This window comes from Mustela putorius, unplaced genomic scaffold (assembly GCF_011764305.1).
Source record: "Mustela putorius furo isolate JIRA1106 unplaced genomic scaffold, ASM1176430v1.1 tig00000827_pilon_pilon_pilon, whole genome shotgun sequence".
In the NCBI taxonomy this organism is placed as follows: domain Eukaryota; kingdom Metazoa; phylum Chordata; class Mammalia; order Carnivora; family Mustelidae; genus Mustela; species Mustela putorius.
In genome coordinates this window covers 816,162-834,410 of record NW_025421489.1, presented here as the reverse complement: position 1 = coordinate 834,410, position 18,249 = coordinate 816,162, and the positions used below count along the sequence as shown (strand labels likewise).

The 18,249-nt window shown below is 44.6% G+C and overlaps 2 protein-coding genes across 9 annotated transcripts in view; one reads left to right on the top strand and one right to left on the bottom strand.

The window, feature by feature from the left end:
- LOC101691422 (protein adenylyltransferase SelO) overlaps window positions 1-7,938 on the bottom strand; it is a 56,116-nt gene extending 48,178 nt beyond the window's left edge. For 2 of the 5 annotated variants that reach the window (XM_045084958.1, XM_045084959.1), the window contains exons 1-2: window positions 7,447-7,934; window positions 143-261 (exon numbers count right to left, since the gene is read on the bottom strand). In XM_045084958.1, coding sequence (XP_044940893.1) covers window positions 143-261; window positions 7,447-7,681 — 354 coding nt within the window. In that variant the 5' untranslated portion in view covers window positions 7,682-7,934. Of the gene's footprint in view, window positions 1-142; window positions 262-7,446 lie in introns of all 5 variants that reach the window. The other 3 variants (XM_013058943.2, XM_013058944.2, XM_013058945.2) reach the window with 3 other exon arrangements.
- A 58-nt stretch (window positions 7,939-7,996) lies between these two features.
- The window catches only part of PDSS1 (decaprenyl diphosphate synthase subunit 1), a 44,056-nt gene continuing 33,803 nt past the window's right edge, over window positions 7,997-18,249 (top strand). Inside the window, exons 1-4 of one of the 4 annotated variants that reach the window (XM_045084962.1) lie at window positions 7,997-8,200; window positions 14,740-14,804; window positions 15,232-15,352; window positions 18,089-18,219. In XM_045084962.1, coding sequence (XP_044940897.1) covers window positions 8,072-8,200; window positions 14,740-14,804; window positions 15,232-15,352; window positions 18,089-18,219 — 446 coding nt within the window. In that variant the 5' untranslated portion in view covers window positions 7,997-8,071. Of the gene's footprint in view, window positions 8,201-14,739; window positions 14,805-15,231; window positions 15,353-18,088; window positions 18,220-18,249 lie in introns of those variants that run through there. The other 3 variants (XM_004757654.3, XM_004757652.3, XM_045084961.1) reach the window with 3 other exon arrangements.

Genomic DNA, 18,249 nt, shown 5'->3' with positions numbered 1-18,249 from the left:
TGACATTCTCCAAATGTCTGAATTTTAAACACAAATATAATCATTTACCAATAGACTAACAATTCAACTCAAACAGTGTGACTATCTCTTTTAGACAACAGCTATAATGAATTATTTTTGTTGTGAAAAAATAAAGCCTAACCTTTGAAACTGCTACAAGACGTACTCTTGATTTGAAAGGAGTAGGGAAGGCAACTGAAAAAATACAGTTTTTCACTTTACGAACGTAATTTTCTTTAACAGGATCAACTGGGAACACAGCTGATTAAAAAACAAAACAAAACAAAACAACTCTTCTTAAGAAGTGTTCTCATTTGTTCCAGATATAACATTAATATTCCTTAGGACCTATAGTTCTTTGAGAAAATCAACTTCTACCACATTTCTTCCCATTTTATTATTTAAAGTCTGTATTGTCATTCTCAACCGTATCTATCCAGTATTCATATAACACAGTAAATGGAACCATCCAAGAAGATGGGAGATGGAAAAAGTTTAAAACAAGACACATACCCTGTCTTAGAGGATTTTCACTTGTGGGAGACCAACAGGATACACAATGTTTATAAATAAGAATGTATAAGCAAAGTGGAGGTAAGCTGCATTATACTTTTAGAATTATAGTACTAGCCAATTCAATGTAATCCAAACCCAATATTAGGCAATTAATCACATTCTTTCTGTCCTTCAGAAAATCGTAATTACTGAAAGAAACAGATACTTAATAAAATCATGAATGAAAGAGGAGAGATCACAACTAACACCAAAGAAATACAAACTATTATAAGAACATACTATGAGCAACTCTATGCCAACAAATTTGACAATCTGGAAGAAATGGATGCATTCCTAGAAACATATAAATTACCACAACTGAACCAGGAAGAAGTAGAAAGCCTGAACAGACCCATAACCAGTAAGGAGATTGAAACAGTCATTAAAAATCTCCAAACAAACAAAAGCCCAGGGCCAGACGGCTTCCCCGGGGGAATTCTACCAAACATTTAAAGAAGAACTAATTCCTATTCTCCTGAAACTGTTCCAAAAAATAGAAATGAAAGGAAAACTTCCAAACTCATTTTATGAGGCCAGCATCACCTTGATCCCCAAACCAGACAAGGATCCCATCAAAAAAGAGAGCTATAGACCAATATCCTTGATGAACACAGATGCGAAAATACTCAACAAAATACTAGCCAATAGGATTCAACAGTACATTAAAAGGATTATTCACCACGACCAAGTGGGATTTATTCCAGGGCTTCAAGGTTGGTTCAACATCCGCAAATCAGTCAATGTGATACAACACATCAATAAAAGAAAGAACAAGAACCATATGATACTCTCAATAGATGCTGAAAAAGCATTTGACAAAGTACAGCATCCCTTCCTGATCAAAACTCTTCAAAGTGTAGGGATAGAGGGCACATACCTCAATATCATCAAAGCCATCTATGAAAAACCCACCGCAAATACCATTCTCAATGGAGAAAAACTGAAAGCTTTTCCTCTAAGGTCAGGAACACGGCAGGGATGTCCATTATCAACACTGCTATTCAACATAGTACTAGAGGTCCTAGCCTCAGCAATCAAACAACAAAAGGAAATTAAAGGCATCCAAATCGGCAAAGAAGAAGTCAAATTATCACTCTTTGCAGATGATATGATACTATATGTGGAAAACCCAAAAGACTCCACTCCAAAACTGCTAGAACTTATACAGGAATTCAGTAAAGTGTCAGGATATAAAATCAATGCACAGAAATCAGTTGCATTTCTCTACACCAACAGCAAGACAGAAGAAAGAGAAATTAAGGAGTCAATCCCATTTACAATCGCACCCAAAACCATTAGTTACCTAGGAATAAACCTAACCAAAGAGGCACAGAATCTATACTCAGAAAACGATAAAGTACTCATGAAAGAAATTGAGGAAGACACAAAGAAATGGAAAAATGTTCCATGCTCCTGGATTGGAAGAATAAATATTGTGAAAATGTCTATGCTACCTAAAGCAATCTACACATTTAATGCAATTCCTATCAAAGTACCATCCATCTTTTTCAAAGAAATGGAACAAATAATTCTAAAATTTATATGGAACCAGAAAAGACCTTGAATAGCCAAAGGGATATTGAAAAAGAAAGCCAACGTTGGTGGCATCACAATTCCGGACTTCAAGCTCTATTACAAAGCTGTCATCATCAAGACAGCATGGTACTGGCACAAAAACAGACACATAGATCAATGGAACAGAATAGAGAGCCCAGAAATAGACCCTCAACTCTACAATCAACTAATCTTCGACAAAGCAGGAAAGAATGTCCAGTGGAAAAAAGACAGCCTCTTCAATAAATGGTGCTGGGAAAATTGGACAGCCACATGCAGAAAAATGAAATTGGACCATTTCCTTACACCACACACAAAAATAGACTCAAAATGGAGGAAGGACCTCAATGTGCGAAAGGAATCCATCAAAATCCTTGAGGAGAACACAGGCAGCAACCTCTTCGACCTCAGCCGCAGCAACATCTTCCTAGGAACATCGCCAAAGGCAAGGGAAGCAAGGGCAAAAATGAACTATTGGGATTTCATCAAGATCAAAAGCTTTTGCACAGCAAAGGAAACAGTTAACAAAATCAAAAGACAACTGACAGACTGGGAGAAGATATTTGCAAACGACATATCAGATAAAGGACTAGTGTCCAGAATCTATAAAGAACTTAGCAAACTCAACACCCAAAGAACAAATAATCCAATCAAGAAATGGGCAGAGGACATGAACAGACATTTCTGCAAAGAAGACATCCAGATGGCCAACAGACACATGAAAAAGTGCTCCATATCACTGGGCATCAGGGAAATACAAATCAAAACCACAATGAGATATCACCTCACACCAGTCAGAATGGCTAAAATCAACAAGTCAGGAAATGACAGATGCTGGCGAGGATGCGGAGAAAGGGGAACCCTCTTACACTGTTGGTGGGAATGCAAGCTGGTGCAGCCACTCTGGAAAACAGCATGGAGGTTCCTCAAAATGTTGAAAATAGAACTGCCCTATGATCCAGCAATTGCACTATTGGGCATTTACCCTAAAGACACAAACGTAGTGATCCAAAGGGGCACGTGCACCCGAATGTTTATAGCAGCAATGTCCACAATAGCCAAACTATGGAAAGAACCTAGATGTCCATCAACAGATGAATGGATCAAGAAGATGTGGTATATATACACAATGGAATACTATGCAGCCATCAAAAGAAATGAAATCTTGCCATTTGCAACAACATGGATGGAACTAGAGCCTATCATGCTTAGCGAAATAAGTCAAGCAGAGAAAGACAACTATCATATGATCTCCCTGATATGAGGAAGTAGTGATGCAACATGGGGGCTTAAGTGGGTAGGAGAAGAATCAATGAAACAAGATGGGATTGGGAGGGAGACAAACCATAAGTGACTCTTAATCTCACAAAACAAACTGAGGGTTGCTGGGGGGAGGGGGTTTGGGAGAAGGGGGTGGGGTTATGGACATTGGGGAGGGTATGTGCTTTGGTGAGTGCTGTGAAGTGTGTAAACCGGGTGATTCACAGACCTGTACCCCTGGGGATAAAAATATATGTTTATAAAAAATTAAAAATTAATAAATTCCTCTTAAAAAAAAAAGAAACAGATACTTAAAAAAAACCCAACACCAGACAACAGATGTTTTACTGAATGTAGAAAACATGCGCTAAAACACATATACCTTATTTTAAAAGCTGTACAAAAAAAGAGTTTTGAATATGCTTTAGATACTCAGAACGTATTTTCTTTTAAATACAATTTAAAGGGGCACCTGGGTGGCTCAGTGATTTAAGCCGCTGCCTTCGGCTCAGGTCAGGATCTCAGGGTCTTGGGATCGAGTCCCACATCGGGCTCTCTGCTCGGCGGGGAGCCTGCTTCCCTCTCACTCTTTCTGCCTGCCTCTCTGCCTACTTGTGATCTCTGTCAAATAAATAAATAAAATCTTTAAAAAATAAATAAATAAATACAATTTTAAAAATCTTAATCTGTTCTCCTAATCCAAATCAATTAAAACAAAACAAACAAACAAACAAAAAACAGAAGAGGGCAGATGTATTACTAAAATCACAAAACAAGAGGACACAAAAACTTGTTTCTGGATAGAGATTATATTGTCAAGATGTCAGTGTAACCAAATTATTTAATAAACATATCGCAACCCAACCAACATCCTAGTAGGATTTTTTTTGAAGAAACAGATCATCTTAGGGACACCTGGGTGGCTCAGTTGGTTAAGCATCTGCCTTACACTCAGGTCATGGCTCCCTGTTCAGTGGGGAGCCTGCTTCTCCCTCTCCCTCTGCTGCTTCTCCTGCTTATGTGTTCTCTCTCTCAAATAAATAAAATCTTGTTTTTTGTTTGTTTTTTTTTTTAAAAAAAAGCTTATCGGGGCACCTGGGTGGCTCAGTGGGTTAAAGCCTCTGCCTTCAGCTCAGTTCATGATCCCCGAGTCCTGGAATGGAGCCCCGCATCAGGCTCTCTGCTCAGCAGGGAGCCTGCTTCCTCTCTCTCTCTTTGCCTGCCTCTTTGCCTACCTGTGATCTCTGTCAAATAAATCAATAAAATCTTAAAAAAGAAAAAAAAAGCTGACCATCTTAAAAGTGTAAATCTTGAAAAATAAAAACCAATTTTTTTAAAAATGGGAGTTTTCTTATCCTAAATTATAAAAACACAGTAACTAGAAAGTTATCCCCAAAACAGATGCAAAGGGACTCAATAAAAAGAACAGAAACAGCCCAAAGTAATGTTAAGAATTCTCTATATAATAAAAATGGTATTTTGCATCAGTACATAAAGGCGGCATCAAGACAATTTACCCGACTGTTACAGATTAACTTCTATTTATCCCACCCAAGCCTAGGTGAACCAAATGTCAGCTATAACAGAAATAAGAATAATCTTCTATCTTTCCCAGATGAGTATAAAAACAGGCAAATGTGGACCAGATTTAACCTTTACATTTTCCCCTATATGGTTTGTGAAGCACATGATGGGGAACCAATGGGTAGTCAGTCAAAAAACAGCTGATTTCAGCATTCACCACAGAAAACCTGACAACATGATGAAAAGCAGAAGATCCAACAGTGTATTTTCTTCTCTTTTAGGAGAGCCACTAGGTGGAAATAGACTAAATTATAATTCATGCATTTATTATGATGCCCTAACATTTTTTTTTAAGATTTTATTTATTTATTTGACAGAAATCACCAATAGGCAGAGAGGCAAGCAAAGAGAGAGGGGGAAGTAGGCTCCCCGCTGAGCAGAGAGCCCAATTCGGGGCTTGATCCCAGGACCCTGGGATCATGACCTGAGCTGAAGGCAGAGGCTTTAACCCACTGAGCCACCCAGGCGCCCCGATGCCCTAACATTTTTTTTAAGATTTTTTATTTATTTATTTGACAGAGATCAAAAGTAGGCAGAGAGGCAGGCAGAGAGAAAGGAAGGGAAGCAGGCTCCCCGCTGAGCAGAGAACCTGATGCCCGGCTGGATTATGACCTGAGCCAAAGGCAGAGGCCTTAACCCATTAAGCCACCCAGGTGCCCCATGATGCCCTAACATTTTAGTAGAGCACAGACAGTATACACTGTTCATTAATATCCACGATTTTGCACTCACTGATTCACATTCTGGCAAAGTCAATACTTAGTCATTGGCTGTGGAACGAAAAGAGGCTAACTGCCTCAGAGGTCCCCACCCCTCACCCTTGTTACACTTCCAGCAAATAATCAGTTATAGACTACAAACCCAATCCAAGACAAAATTCCAAATGTACAGTAAGTCTTTACCTTAACATCTCAGAAAAATCAGTCATTCCAAAATTAAATTCTTTAGCATTCAGTTTTGCCTTATGAAATCCACAAAAACTGCTAATCTTTCAATGCAGCAATGTCTGAACCTCTTCTCTCAATAAATGTTCTTACCACAGTTACCTTGATAATCATTGATCATTTATCTCCTAACAGCAGGATGAGACGTTTTCAGGCAATGCTGTGAATCAAGACATGATATACATGTATACACAGTATTATGTCTGTAATCTCTCCTTGGCTATAAAACCTGGTGCTACCATAAATCATGTTTTGGACGGTATCATCACTATCGAAAGATATATATATATAAAGTCCACTCTACAACATCGAAATAACAATTTTGAAAAATGCTTTCAATTACACACCTACTCCACGTTTGTCCGTCAATACCGGTTGTTTCGTTCATGTAAGTACAGTCAAAAAGACCCAAGTTATTCCTAGCCTGTGCGTAAGAGGAGTCCATTCTTTGGAGGTTCCTCGAACAGCTCAATGGTTTTAACTTCCCAGACACAGGCTTGGCCTTGCTGGGTCAAAAGAACTACTTTGGACTCTGCCGGTCCTATTGGTAGGTTATGGCTCATCAAAAGTTTAGCTACACTGTAAGGTTAGAAACCTTCACAAACGTCATACGCTCTCCCTACTTAGCCTTGCCATGCTCCTCCATCTCTTTAAGAGCTAGGTATTTTGTTTTAATAGGGAAAACGAGCTCTAAATGAAAATGGCCTGGCAGGTAGTGCTGTATCTGCCAACTGTGAGCTTGAGAAGACATGGAAATCCTCCTATCTGTATCCTTATCTGTGAAAAGGGCAAATGATAATTATCTAAGTTGTAGGATTGTTGTAAATACAAGCCTTAATTGCTACACTTTACCATGGCATAGTCTACCTGCGGAGTTATTTCTTAATAACACAAGCCTGTATCAAGTCATAGATGTGTACAATCAACCTTTATTTGTAAAGCACCTGGCCTTTTTTTTTTTTTTTTTTTTACATCATATTCTTGAAGATTGGGGAATAAAATCATAAGATTGGCTTATTTTAATAAACTTTATTCTATGCTTTTATTCAGTAAAAAACAACACTCTGAAGAGAAATGTATAAATAATGGCCTCAGCTGTACTACGGGTACTTTCATTTTTTAAATGCAAAAAGCAGGGTTCAAAAGAAGACAAAAATTTTAGAGAATTGCAGTTGCCTATTTGCCGGTCTATTTCCCCATAACGTTGAACTCCTTGAGGACAGATGAAGTTTCTGTCATTTCGGTACCCCTATCGCCTGCACTCTCTCTCCCCGCCTCTGCGCGCACGTTGAACCACTAATTACACCACGGATTTCTGTTGTAAGTCCGCTTTCTCGTGACCACAGAGGAGTAGATCTGGCTATAGGACCAAGGAGAGGTCTTCCCAACCCACATCAGATACCAATCCTGTCCATATGCCAGGGTCCCCTAGGCTGGCGAATATGTTCCACATTACTAAATACCAAACAATTTCACACAGCTAGGTACACCCACGAGTGGGACTCCTACCCAGACAGGAGCAAGACTGCCAATCTATGCCACGATATACCTATAAGGTTTTCAGAGGACAGAGTCCAAAAGTCGAGAGACAAGGCTAATTTAGCTTCCGTCTCACAATAGTCCAGCCGGCGGTTCGACTCGTTACTGGAAAGATGCACAAGGTGGGCACTTCCTTCGAGGCCAGGTAGCAAAGAGCCGCGGACGACGACGTGCCAGGTCATGCCCAAGAGAAACAGCGGCGGACCCGGGAGCCCCCAGACCGGGAGCCCGCTCCTCCGAGTCATCTCGCTGCCTAAACACGCTGGCGACTGCAGGGCTGGGCGCCGTGGCAGTGCTCGTTACCCGCCGGTCTCCCGAAGCCCCATGTTTACGGTGACCGCTGGAGCTCCGGGCTCCTTCGGGAGACGCGGCTCGCCCAGACAGAGGGTCCCGCCGGGCCGCTCCCGGTCCCGGAGCCGGCAGGGGCGAGGTGGGTGGCGCTCGCGCGAGCTGGGCGAGGGCGGGGGCGGGGCGCCCGAGGTCCCGCGCGGCCGTCCCGGGAGCGCGCCGCCGGCGCCGGCCCGGGGAGGGGCCGAAGCTCTTCCTGTGCCAAGTTTCCGGCTCCGGGTCCCGGGAGGCGGACCGCCGGGCCACAGGCGGAGCCAGCGCTCCGCCGCGGCTTTCAGACTCGCACCATGGCCTCATGCCGGTGGCCCTGGCGCCGCTGCGGCTCCTGGAGGCCGGCGGCCCGGAGCCCCGGCCCCGGCTCCCCGGGCCGCGTCGGGCCGCCCGGGCCACCCTCGACTGCAGACGCCAGCGCTCAGGTGAGGCCCCGAGGCGCGGGCGGCGGCAGGGCGCAGAGGTCACGGCGCCAATGACAGCGCGCGGCGGAATGAATGGGAGCTAGCGGCACGTGCGTCGGGGCTGGGGGCCGCGGGGCTGCGCTGCTGGGGGACCCCGGGCTGGCTGGGCGCGGGGACCCGAGCCCCGCGGGGGGACGTGGAGCGGTGGGCGTCGGGGTTCCGCCAGGAGCTGGGGCGCCCCGCGCGGGACTGCAGAGCGCGGTCCTGGGGGACCCGGGCGCCTCGGGGCTTGGGGAGGGAGCGGTGGGGAGCCAGGCCTCGGGGGAAGTGCCGGGGGTGGGGGGCAGGCAGGTTGTCTCCTGGGGTCGGGAGCCGGAGAAGCCCGGAGACCCGACTGCAGCTGTTGCCATTCGGATTTCCGCCAGGGCTTCGGGAGGAGGGTGCTAGGATTTTAGAGCCAAAGGTGCCCCGAGGGCTCAGAGATCCAGGCGGGTTGGAAGAGGCGGTTTGTGGAGAGTGTAGGGCTGATGCTCTGGGCAGCGGGTTTCTGTCGCACCGAGTTGCTTCCCCGAGAGCCCCTACCTGGACGGGGCGGAAGGGCATTGGAAGGAGAAACGGCCTGAGGATTTCACAAGTAGAGAAACCTTGAGCTTTGGTTTAATGTGACTTCTTGAGTAGAGTCGGAAATTCCAGCACTAACCATGGCTCCTTGACTCTCTCCGCTGCTGCTCTTGGGCCCGAGCTCATTTTTCTCCGTTTCCGCCCAGTTTACGCTGTGTTGAGTGACATGTTCTGTGGCCCCATGAGTCAGTCTTTCCTGCACTTTGTAGTGATTGACTCTCAACGTGCCATAGGGTAGGCGCATTCCGTTTAGAGTAATTGAGCAAAATCCGTAAAGACTGGAGACTTCTCCAGTCACGCGGTAATTACGGTAATTGCGTCCACAAGGCTGGTTTTTTAAAAAAGGTTTAATGAATTTGGGGCTTTGGGACATTTCATATTCCCACGTATTCCCCAAACACCGAATACATATCACAACTTATCCAGAACGGGCACTTGGAGAGAGAATAGGGCTTTGATGGAATCCGTTTCAGTACTGTCCTAACCAGACATTAAATGTTTCTAGCATCACAGACGAAGGCATTATTTGGAGAGATGTTTGCACGCTCCATCTAATAGCACTGGATACTTCTTTGACACTCCTTTAAAAAAAAATTTTTTTTTTTTTAATTTAAATTCCAGTATAGGAACACCTGGGTGCCTCAGTCAATTACGCATCTATCTGCCTTCTGCTCAGGTGGTCCTGGGGTCCAGCCCCTCATCAGATTTCCTACTCAGCAGGGATATTAGATATTAGTTAGCCTTCTGGAGTCTGCCTCAGGCACGTGTCCTTGGTTAGTTCAAGTCTCTTAGGACCTCATAGTCCTTAGGGACAAAGAGCAACAATAATAAAAGCCATATCTGCCCTCAGACACAGCTCTGCTTCCTGATATATGTACACTCTCCCAACCTCACCGTTGGGAGCGTTAACAAGCCCTATAATAGGACAAAAACCAGTGTGTGTCTGTTACTGCTAAATCACTTGTCCATACGTTTTTGATTCTTACGCAGCAGCATTTTTTTCCCTCAAGTAAATTCATGGGAGGCAAGGTTGGCTTTCAGGAGAGAGTACATGATGGGAAAGAAGGGAACAGTATTGGAACAGTAACAGTACACCAGTACACCAGTTGTCCACTGCTCCTCTGAGTGCCTCTAGCCTTATTTTAGAAAACACCACTCCCTCTTAAAGCAGAAAATAGATATTAAATACTGTAGCTACTGCAGATCTGTAGCCACTGTATTAAATGTATACAGCATGCTGGGTTCTGAGCTGAGAGCTTTTACTATCTCAATTAATCGCAGTTTCCCTCCCAGAGTAGACATTAACCAGAAAGATGTCACAAGGTAACACGGCCAGGAAATGTTGGAATGGAAACAAGATCCATCTTCCAAAGACCATGCTTTGAACAACTGTTACACTGCCTAGTGGTTAAGAACACTCTGTATTAACTGCGTAATTTTGTTTTAATTTAAATTCTGTTTAGTTCACATACACTGTATTATTAGTTTCAGGGGTAGAATTTAGTGGTTCATCAGTTGCATAGAACACCCAGTGCTCATCACATCAAGTGCCTCCTTAATGCCCATCACCCAGTTACCCCGTCTCTCCAGTCTCTCCAGCAATCCTCAGTTTGGTTTCCTGTAGTTGAGAATCTCTTAGGTTTGCCTCTCTGTTTTTATCTTCTTTTATTTTTCTTTCCCTATGTTCATCTGTTTTGGTTCTTAAATTCCACATATGAGTGAAAACATACAATATTTGTCTTTCTTGGACTGACTTATTTCACTTAATACATTCTAGTCCATCCACATTGACGTAAATGGCAAGATTTCATTTTTGATGGCTGAGTAATATTCGTGTGTGTGTGTGTATTCTGTTTAAGTGTCCATCTATCAGTGACATCTGGGTGCATCTTATTTATTTATTTGTTTGTTTGTTTATTTTATTAACATATAATGTATTATTTGCTTCAGGGGTACAGGTCTGTGAATCATCAGTCTTACACACTTCACAGCACTCACCGTAGCATATACCCTCCCCAGTGTCCATGACCCCACTACCCTATCCCTCCCCCCATGACCCCCAGGAGCCCTCAGTTTATTTCCTGAGATTAAGAGTCTCTTGTGATTTGTCTCCCTCCCTGGTCCCATCTCATTTTTTCCCTCCCTTTCCTCCACAAACCTCCCACCCTCCCTCTCAAATTCTTCATATCAGAAAAGTCATATGATAATTGTCTTTCTCTGACTGACTTATTTCCCTTAGGATAATACCCTCTAGTTCCATCCACGTCATAGCAGATGGCAAGATTCAGATTTTTTTTTAATGGCTGCATAGTATTCCATTGTGTATATATACCACATCTTCTTTATCCATTCATCTGTTGAGTGACATTTGGGCTTTTTCCATTGTTTGGCTATTGTGGACATTGCTGCTATAAACTTTCGGGTGCACCTGCCCCTTCGGATCCCTACATTTTTGTCTTTAGGGTAAATTCCCAGTAGTGTGTGTGATTGCTGGGTCATAGGGCAGCTCTGTTTTCAACTTTTTCAGGAACTTCCATGCTGTTTTCCAGAGTGGCTGCACCAGCTTGCATTCCCACCAACAGGGAGGAGGGTTTCCCTTTCTCCGCATCCTCGCCAGCATCTGTCGTTTCATGACTTGTTAATTTTAGCCATTCTGACTGGTGTGAGGTGGTATCTCATTGTGGTTTTGATTTGTATTTCTCTGGACATCTGGGGACATCTTTACCCATTCATCTGTCAGTGGACATCTGGCCTCTTTCCATATTTGGTAACTGTGGACATTGCTGCTATAAACATTGGAGTGCATGTGCCCCTTCAAATCACTATTTTCTTTTAAGATTTTATTTGTTTATTTGACAGACAAAGATCACAAGTAGGCAGAGAGGTAGGCGGGGGTAGGGATGGTGGGGGGAGCAGGCTCCCCGCTGAGCAGAGAGCCTCGATCCCAGGCCCCTGAGATCATGACCTGAGCTGAAAGCAGAGGCTTAACCCACTGAGCCACCCAGGTGCCCCAAATCACTATTTTTGTATCCTTTGGATAAATGCCTAGTAGTGCAATTGCTGGGTAGAAGTACCCGAGCTGTGTAATTTTAACTCTTCACCCCAAGTCAGAGGTTAGGTCTCAAACTAAGTATTACAATGGATTACTGAATTCATGTGAACTAATGAAGGAAAGTGAAAGAAGCCCGTTAAATGGTAAAATCAAAAGAGAGGATTAAAACTTGGCTTTCTTGGGACATTATAAATGTTCTTATTGGTTTACTGAATATATAATGCTCTGGGGGAAATCCTGGAACCCAGCCGGTCTTGCTTGGCCACTGCCTGCCTGGCAAAGTCCATCTTTACTGTCACTGTAATATGTCTAAAGCAGTATGTGTTCACTAGAGAAAATCAGAAAATAGAAGCCAAAAAAGGAATAAAAAAAAAACTCCCACAATCCTATTTATTCAAAATTAACTATTTTAATACCCTAGTTTATATGTTTTTAAACCCTGGTCTCTGTGTATCTTACTTATGCATGCGTATATATATATATAAATTCTTAGTGGGATCACAGAATATGTATGGTTTTGTGTATGTTTTTTTATATTTATTTACTTAGAGCACCCACGCCAGCCTGAGCAAGGGGAGGGAGAGGGGGAGAGGGAGAGAAAGAATCAAAAGTAGACTCTGGGGGCGGGGGGGAGTAGACTCTGAGCTGAGCACAGAGCCCAATGCAGGCAGGACTTTATCCCTACACAGAGATCATGACCTTGATGAGGTTTTGGAAAATAAGTGAAGTTCAGTGAGGTGCCAGTGACCAAGAAAGAATTCTTGAAACATCTTTGGTGCAAAATGGTGGCTTATTAAAGCACAGGGATGGACCCTTGGGCAGAAAGAGCCGCTGCCCTGTGTGAGTGGTGGCTGGTTCTGTACTGTGGGGTTGGGGGAGGCAAGGAGAAAGGGAGGGTTTGAAAGAACTTTGATATGCTAAAGAGGGCCTGAGGAATACCTGAGACCTTGCCACTGTCAAGTTAAGGTTTTTCCTTTTAATAAGGCATTAACAATAATGGAAGCTTCCTGGAGGAATGTCACACTCCAGCTGTCACACAGTGCCTATCAATGAGCTTTAGGTTTAGAAGAAATTTACTTTATTTACATTTCCCTGTGCCTCAACCTCCCTCAATTTTAGGGAGGGGAGGAGGATGTTAGGGCCTCAGGAACGGAGGTCTTTGAAGTTAGGCCATTGGTAAGAAAGCCTCTTCCTTGTAAATCACTAGGACATTTGTAAACTGAGGGAGACTGAGGTCTTGCAGGCTTGTGATCTCTACGAGTTAACCATTTATTTTTCCTTCAGGCAGCCAGGAGCGCCTGAGGAATGTCACATATACCCCATGGGGGATGTTTTGTGGGGTGTCAGCTTCTGCTCTATCCTCAGCTTGCCTTCTGTTCCCTCATCAACCTGAGCTATAATCAAGAGTCGAGGCTCTACCGACTGAGCCACCCAGGCGCCCCTTGCTTTTTCCTTTTGATATATTGTCAACATATCTGTATATCAGTTTTTCAGACATGACTTTGCTGAGTTTCAAGTTCCCCAGCTGTATAAAGACAAGTAGTTGTGAGGGTCAAATAGTGTAAAAGCACATTGTAAGATTTTAAAGTACCCTCTACTTCCAAGGTCGGGCCCAAACTCATGACCCCGAGATCTAGAGTCTCATGTTTCACTAACTGAGCCAATAAATAAGTAATTTTTTGAAATGACTGTGTGCCTGCATTCTTTAAGACTGGAAGTCTGGGGGCACCTGGGTGGCTCGGATGGTTAAGCGTCTGGCTTCATGATCCCAGGGTCCTAAGATCAAGCCCCACATCATGTTCCCTGCTCAGTAGGGAGCCTGCTTCTCCTCCCGCTGCCTGCCTCTCTGCCTACTTGTGCTCTCTCTCTCAAATAAATAAATTCTTTTAAAAAAAAAAAAAAAAAAGACAGGCGGTCTCTGTGTTTGGTCCGCAGTGCCTATCCCATTTCCTGGCCCATAGTAGCACTCAGTAATCACTGGAACTAATATTTGTCACGACCATCTCTGAATCTTTTAGTAGTCTTCTGTTCTTATCTCGAATATTCTCAAAACGTGCTGCTAAACTTGCTTATTTTTGAATGTTACTGATCAAAAAGTAGCATTTCCAAGTCTGTTTGGGAACAATAACAAAATAGGTCGTGTTGGGGCGCCTGGGTGGCTCAGTGGGTTAAAGCCTCTGCCTTAGGCTCAGGTCATGATCTCAGGGTCCTGGGATTGAGCCCTGCATCACATCGGGCTCTCTGCTCAGCAGGGGGCCTGCTTCCTCCTGTCTCTCTGCCTGCCTCTCTGCCTACTTGTGATCTGTCTCTGCCAAAGAAATAAATAAAATCTTTAAAAAAAAATAGGTCGTGTTTATGTATAAATGTAAATTCATTCTTCATTGAAATCTTCCTTTTCACCATCTGGTCTGATGCTTGGGGGAACTGGATTACTCTTTGTTTCCAACTGGTTTAAGAATGTAAAAGAATGTAAATAGCTTTAATATTCTCTCTCCAGTCTTCCTTAAGGAGAAGGAGATTGTTTGAAAACTACCTTTTCAAGTCTGAAAAGCTAGATAGGAATATGGAAACTGCTTTGGAGAAAAGATAGATGACAGATGTGTTTTTTTCTTTATATTTTCTGTAATGACAAATACTGCTTTTATAGTAAGGAAACTTTTTATTACCTTTCTAGAGTTTGCAACCCACCTACAAAGGGACAACTAAAAGATAAAGATTATGAAAAAGATAAAGATTATATTTATTATGAATTTATTATGAGTTCATGTTATATGTAAATAATTTTATTATGAATTCTGTGAATTATAAATGTGTTTATTATTTCTGGCATTGTAAACACATTATTCATGAACATTCTTACAAGTTTCTTAATGCTTTTATTTTACAGATGCCCTATTTTAATCTTGTGAAGAGTTTAACATCTGCTTTTCCAAATAGGTATAGTATGTCACGGTACGTTTATGATCTGTGTTACAACTGCTAAAATTATTAGCTATATTGCCAGTAAATTTCTGTTCTGAATCGTGGTGGGTTAGTCCAGCAAATTGAGTATTTAGGTTAACTAAGTGACACAGTGTCTGCTCTGTGTGCGCTCTGCCTTTTCAAAAAATGGAAATGGAATAAAATTTAATCCCAGAACACAGTAAGCCAGGTTCGTCTTTGATTTTGTAGGTTCTCAAGGTGTCCTGAGTATAAAAATAAACTATTCCTGTGTTGTTGAGCAAGAAGAGAATTCCGTGTGTTTTTCTAAATCATAAGGACCATTTTGGATTCGTGCTCAATTTCCAGCAAGTAGATGTGTATATAATTCTCACTTGAAACGAAATTATCTCACTTAATAAAACTCACCTAACGTGGCGTGCATTTGGGTTTGACCCAGGTTCCATCACTCGACGTCCGCCTCGTGCTGTCATAGCAGAACGCAGAGTGGGGAGCAGTACAGCGACCCCTTCAAACTCGGCTGGAGAGACTTGACCGGTCTGTACGAGGACATTAGGAAGGTAAGCCCGCTCGGTTTGACTGTGCTCCAAGTCATGCTGGTTTCCGAGACCGGGGAACAGACGAGGCAGGCGTTCAGACCGGTGCAGTGCCGTCGCGAACTGGGTTCACGGGCGTGCAGGGTCCCATGTTACTGAGCAGCAGGGGGGTCGGACGTGTGTGGAGGGCGCAGGGCGCTTCACCACCCACACCGAGGTTACTGCAGAGGCGGGGAACTGAGAAAATAGACACGCAGCCCTGCTTAGCCTCTCCTGTCCCTTCCCCTGTCCGGGCGTGTTGAGGCGCTGAAGGTCGGTTCCAGGCTGCCCCAAATTGGGCTTTCTCCGTTAACCGCATTTCCCCCCCAAACTTTCGGTGGCTTCTCCCCTGCTGCCCAGACGTGTTCAGTTGCCCCTCATCAGCTTCCTTCCCCTCTCAAGGTTGTCCGTGTTGCCCCGCAAACCCGCACTCCGCTCTCCTGCTCTCCTGGCAACGCCACTTTGTGCCTGAGTGACCCCGGGCAAGGCCTCGAGGAGCCGCTCCCCGGGCGCTTGCTGTGTCTACCAGGCGGCTTGCGCCCGTCTGCGCAGGCTGTTCCCTCCGATCCAGGAGTCCCTTTGCCACCAGCTCGGTCCCGTGCCCTCTGCCTCTTCGCTGCCTTAGGAAGGACTCTGGCGCTTGCCCGATTGCTCTCCTTCTCCTGCGGGCTCTCCCTCTCCGTGTCTCCCACATCTGTTGTCACTTCTCCCCTTTGTTCAAGTTCAGCCTTCCAGGGACCATCTCTTGACCCCGCGTGCCCCTTCCATTCCAGTATTCTCCGCCTTCTCATGCCTCCGCTCTGGTCGCCGTGCCTGCCTCCCCGGCCTCTCCCCGGAAACTCCCTTTGCCCGCCTGTAGCTTCCAGAGCTCTTTCTGCTAAAGCCGGCAGACCCTGCAGTTTGATCTCCCTTGGCGCTGTTGACCGCCCCCCACCACCTGGAACGCTTCCCTTGGCTTCTGCCCCTTTCTCGTTCTCCTGACTCTTAGGCCATCCTTCAGTCCGCTTCCTGGTTTCCTCTCTGTCCCCTCCTCACTCTCTTTGATTTTGCCCTTCCTTTGGGTCCTTTCTGTTTCCTCTTGTCTCTGTGTCCTCAGTTTACCCACTTCCACACTTAGGATCCCCACATAATACGTCTGCTCCAGATTGAATTGTCTCTCTTAAAACTCTGCATCTAACTGTCGGGGCAAGTCCGTGGAGGGCCTGTGACTGTCTCCCCGTGACATACCTGAAACACTGGTTTCCTCCCCTAATCCTTTTTCGAGTTTTTCCTGCTTGTGGAAGGCACCACCCAGGAACCTGGGCGGGATCCTGGAATTGTCCTCTCTTACAGCCTCCTGGCCAGTCTCTTGCTGTCAGTTCCCCAGTATCTGTCCGTCCACGCCCCTTTCTTTGACCCTGCCAGAGTCCCTCTCCCACCTGCCTCTCCTGCACTAGCCGCACCCCCTTTGTGCTCCCGGAGGGGAGACACAGTCACTGCAGGGCCAGCACCTGTCCCACTGTGTAGTGTGCCTACTGTGTTCCTTCTCCCCAGCCAGATGGAGCTCCTTGGAGGCAGGGACTATCTTATTTTTCTTTGTAACCTCTGCACTTACTACCATGTTCGGCACTGAAGTCAGTACTTTGGAGACTTAAAGACTGGCCCGGCTGCCCCAGGTTCACCTGAGTCTGGCCGAGGGTCCTCTGGGGCTGTTCTTAGCTCCCATTGCTACAGGGAATTGAGCTATGATTCATTCTAGCAGGTCCTTAAGAAGCACATACAGCAAACACACGTCCATCACTTAGAAGGTCACCTTCTCCTTCATGAATCAGAGTCCTACTTACTTAGTTCTATGTCAAAGCTTCTATCCTCCGTTAAATATTTGGTTTTCTAGCCCACACTGATTTCCCCCCTCTCCGAACCTTTACTGCACTTATTTTAATTTACTGCATTTAGGGGCGCCTAGGTGGCTCAGTCAGTTAAGTGTCTGCCATTAGCTTAGGTTGTGATCCCAGGATCCTGGGATCGAACCCCACCTCAGGCTCCTTGCTCATCAGAAAGCCTGCTTCTCTCTCTCTCTCTCTCTCTGCTTGTGCTCTCTCTCTCATTCTGTCTGGTATCAATAAATACTGTGTCTTTAAAAGAAATGTATTGCATTTAATTTAATTATGCCATTGTTCAAGTTACGACTCAGAACATTTATGTTTTTTTTTAAATGTTTCTTCCCAACTCACTTCTAAGTTCTTGACAATCGGCAAACTCTCTTCAACTTCCTCTGTGAACCTTGGACACATCCGGCTGGCGCCATCTTTTCTTCCGGTCCCCGATACACAGCTTTGCCTCCATCCCCCAGTCATGCCCTTAACTGCCGCCTCATTGGCTCCCACGCTCCTCATCTTTGTCTCTCTCCTCCATCTTCCAAGCCACTACCAGCCCCTGTTCCTTTTTTGTCCCTGAGCCACCTAGTGCTTTCCTTTTCCTCCCTGGAATCTTTCGGAGTCTTTGGGGTCACCCTAGGCCTTTGGGCGCTCGGGCAGGCCAGGCATCACCTGCGGCCCGGCTATAGGGCAGCCAGGCCAGGTTTATGGCCTTAAATGTTGGAACCTTTTCCAATGGACTGTTGAATTTCTCGAGTGAAATGAGTATAAGCCAGCACGCTGAGATCAAATCAGTTTTGTAGAAGAAATCCTGTTGCCTTTTTTGCTATCATACTGCCATGTTGACACAGAAACTTGATTTCAGGAACTACTCATATCTACAACAGAACTTAAGGAAATGTCTGAATACTACTTTGATGGAAAAGGAAAAGCCTTTCGACCAATTATCGTGGTGCTAATGGCCCGGGCGTGTAATATTCATCATAATAATTCCCGGTGAGTTATTTACTTTCACTCCTCTGTCAT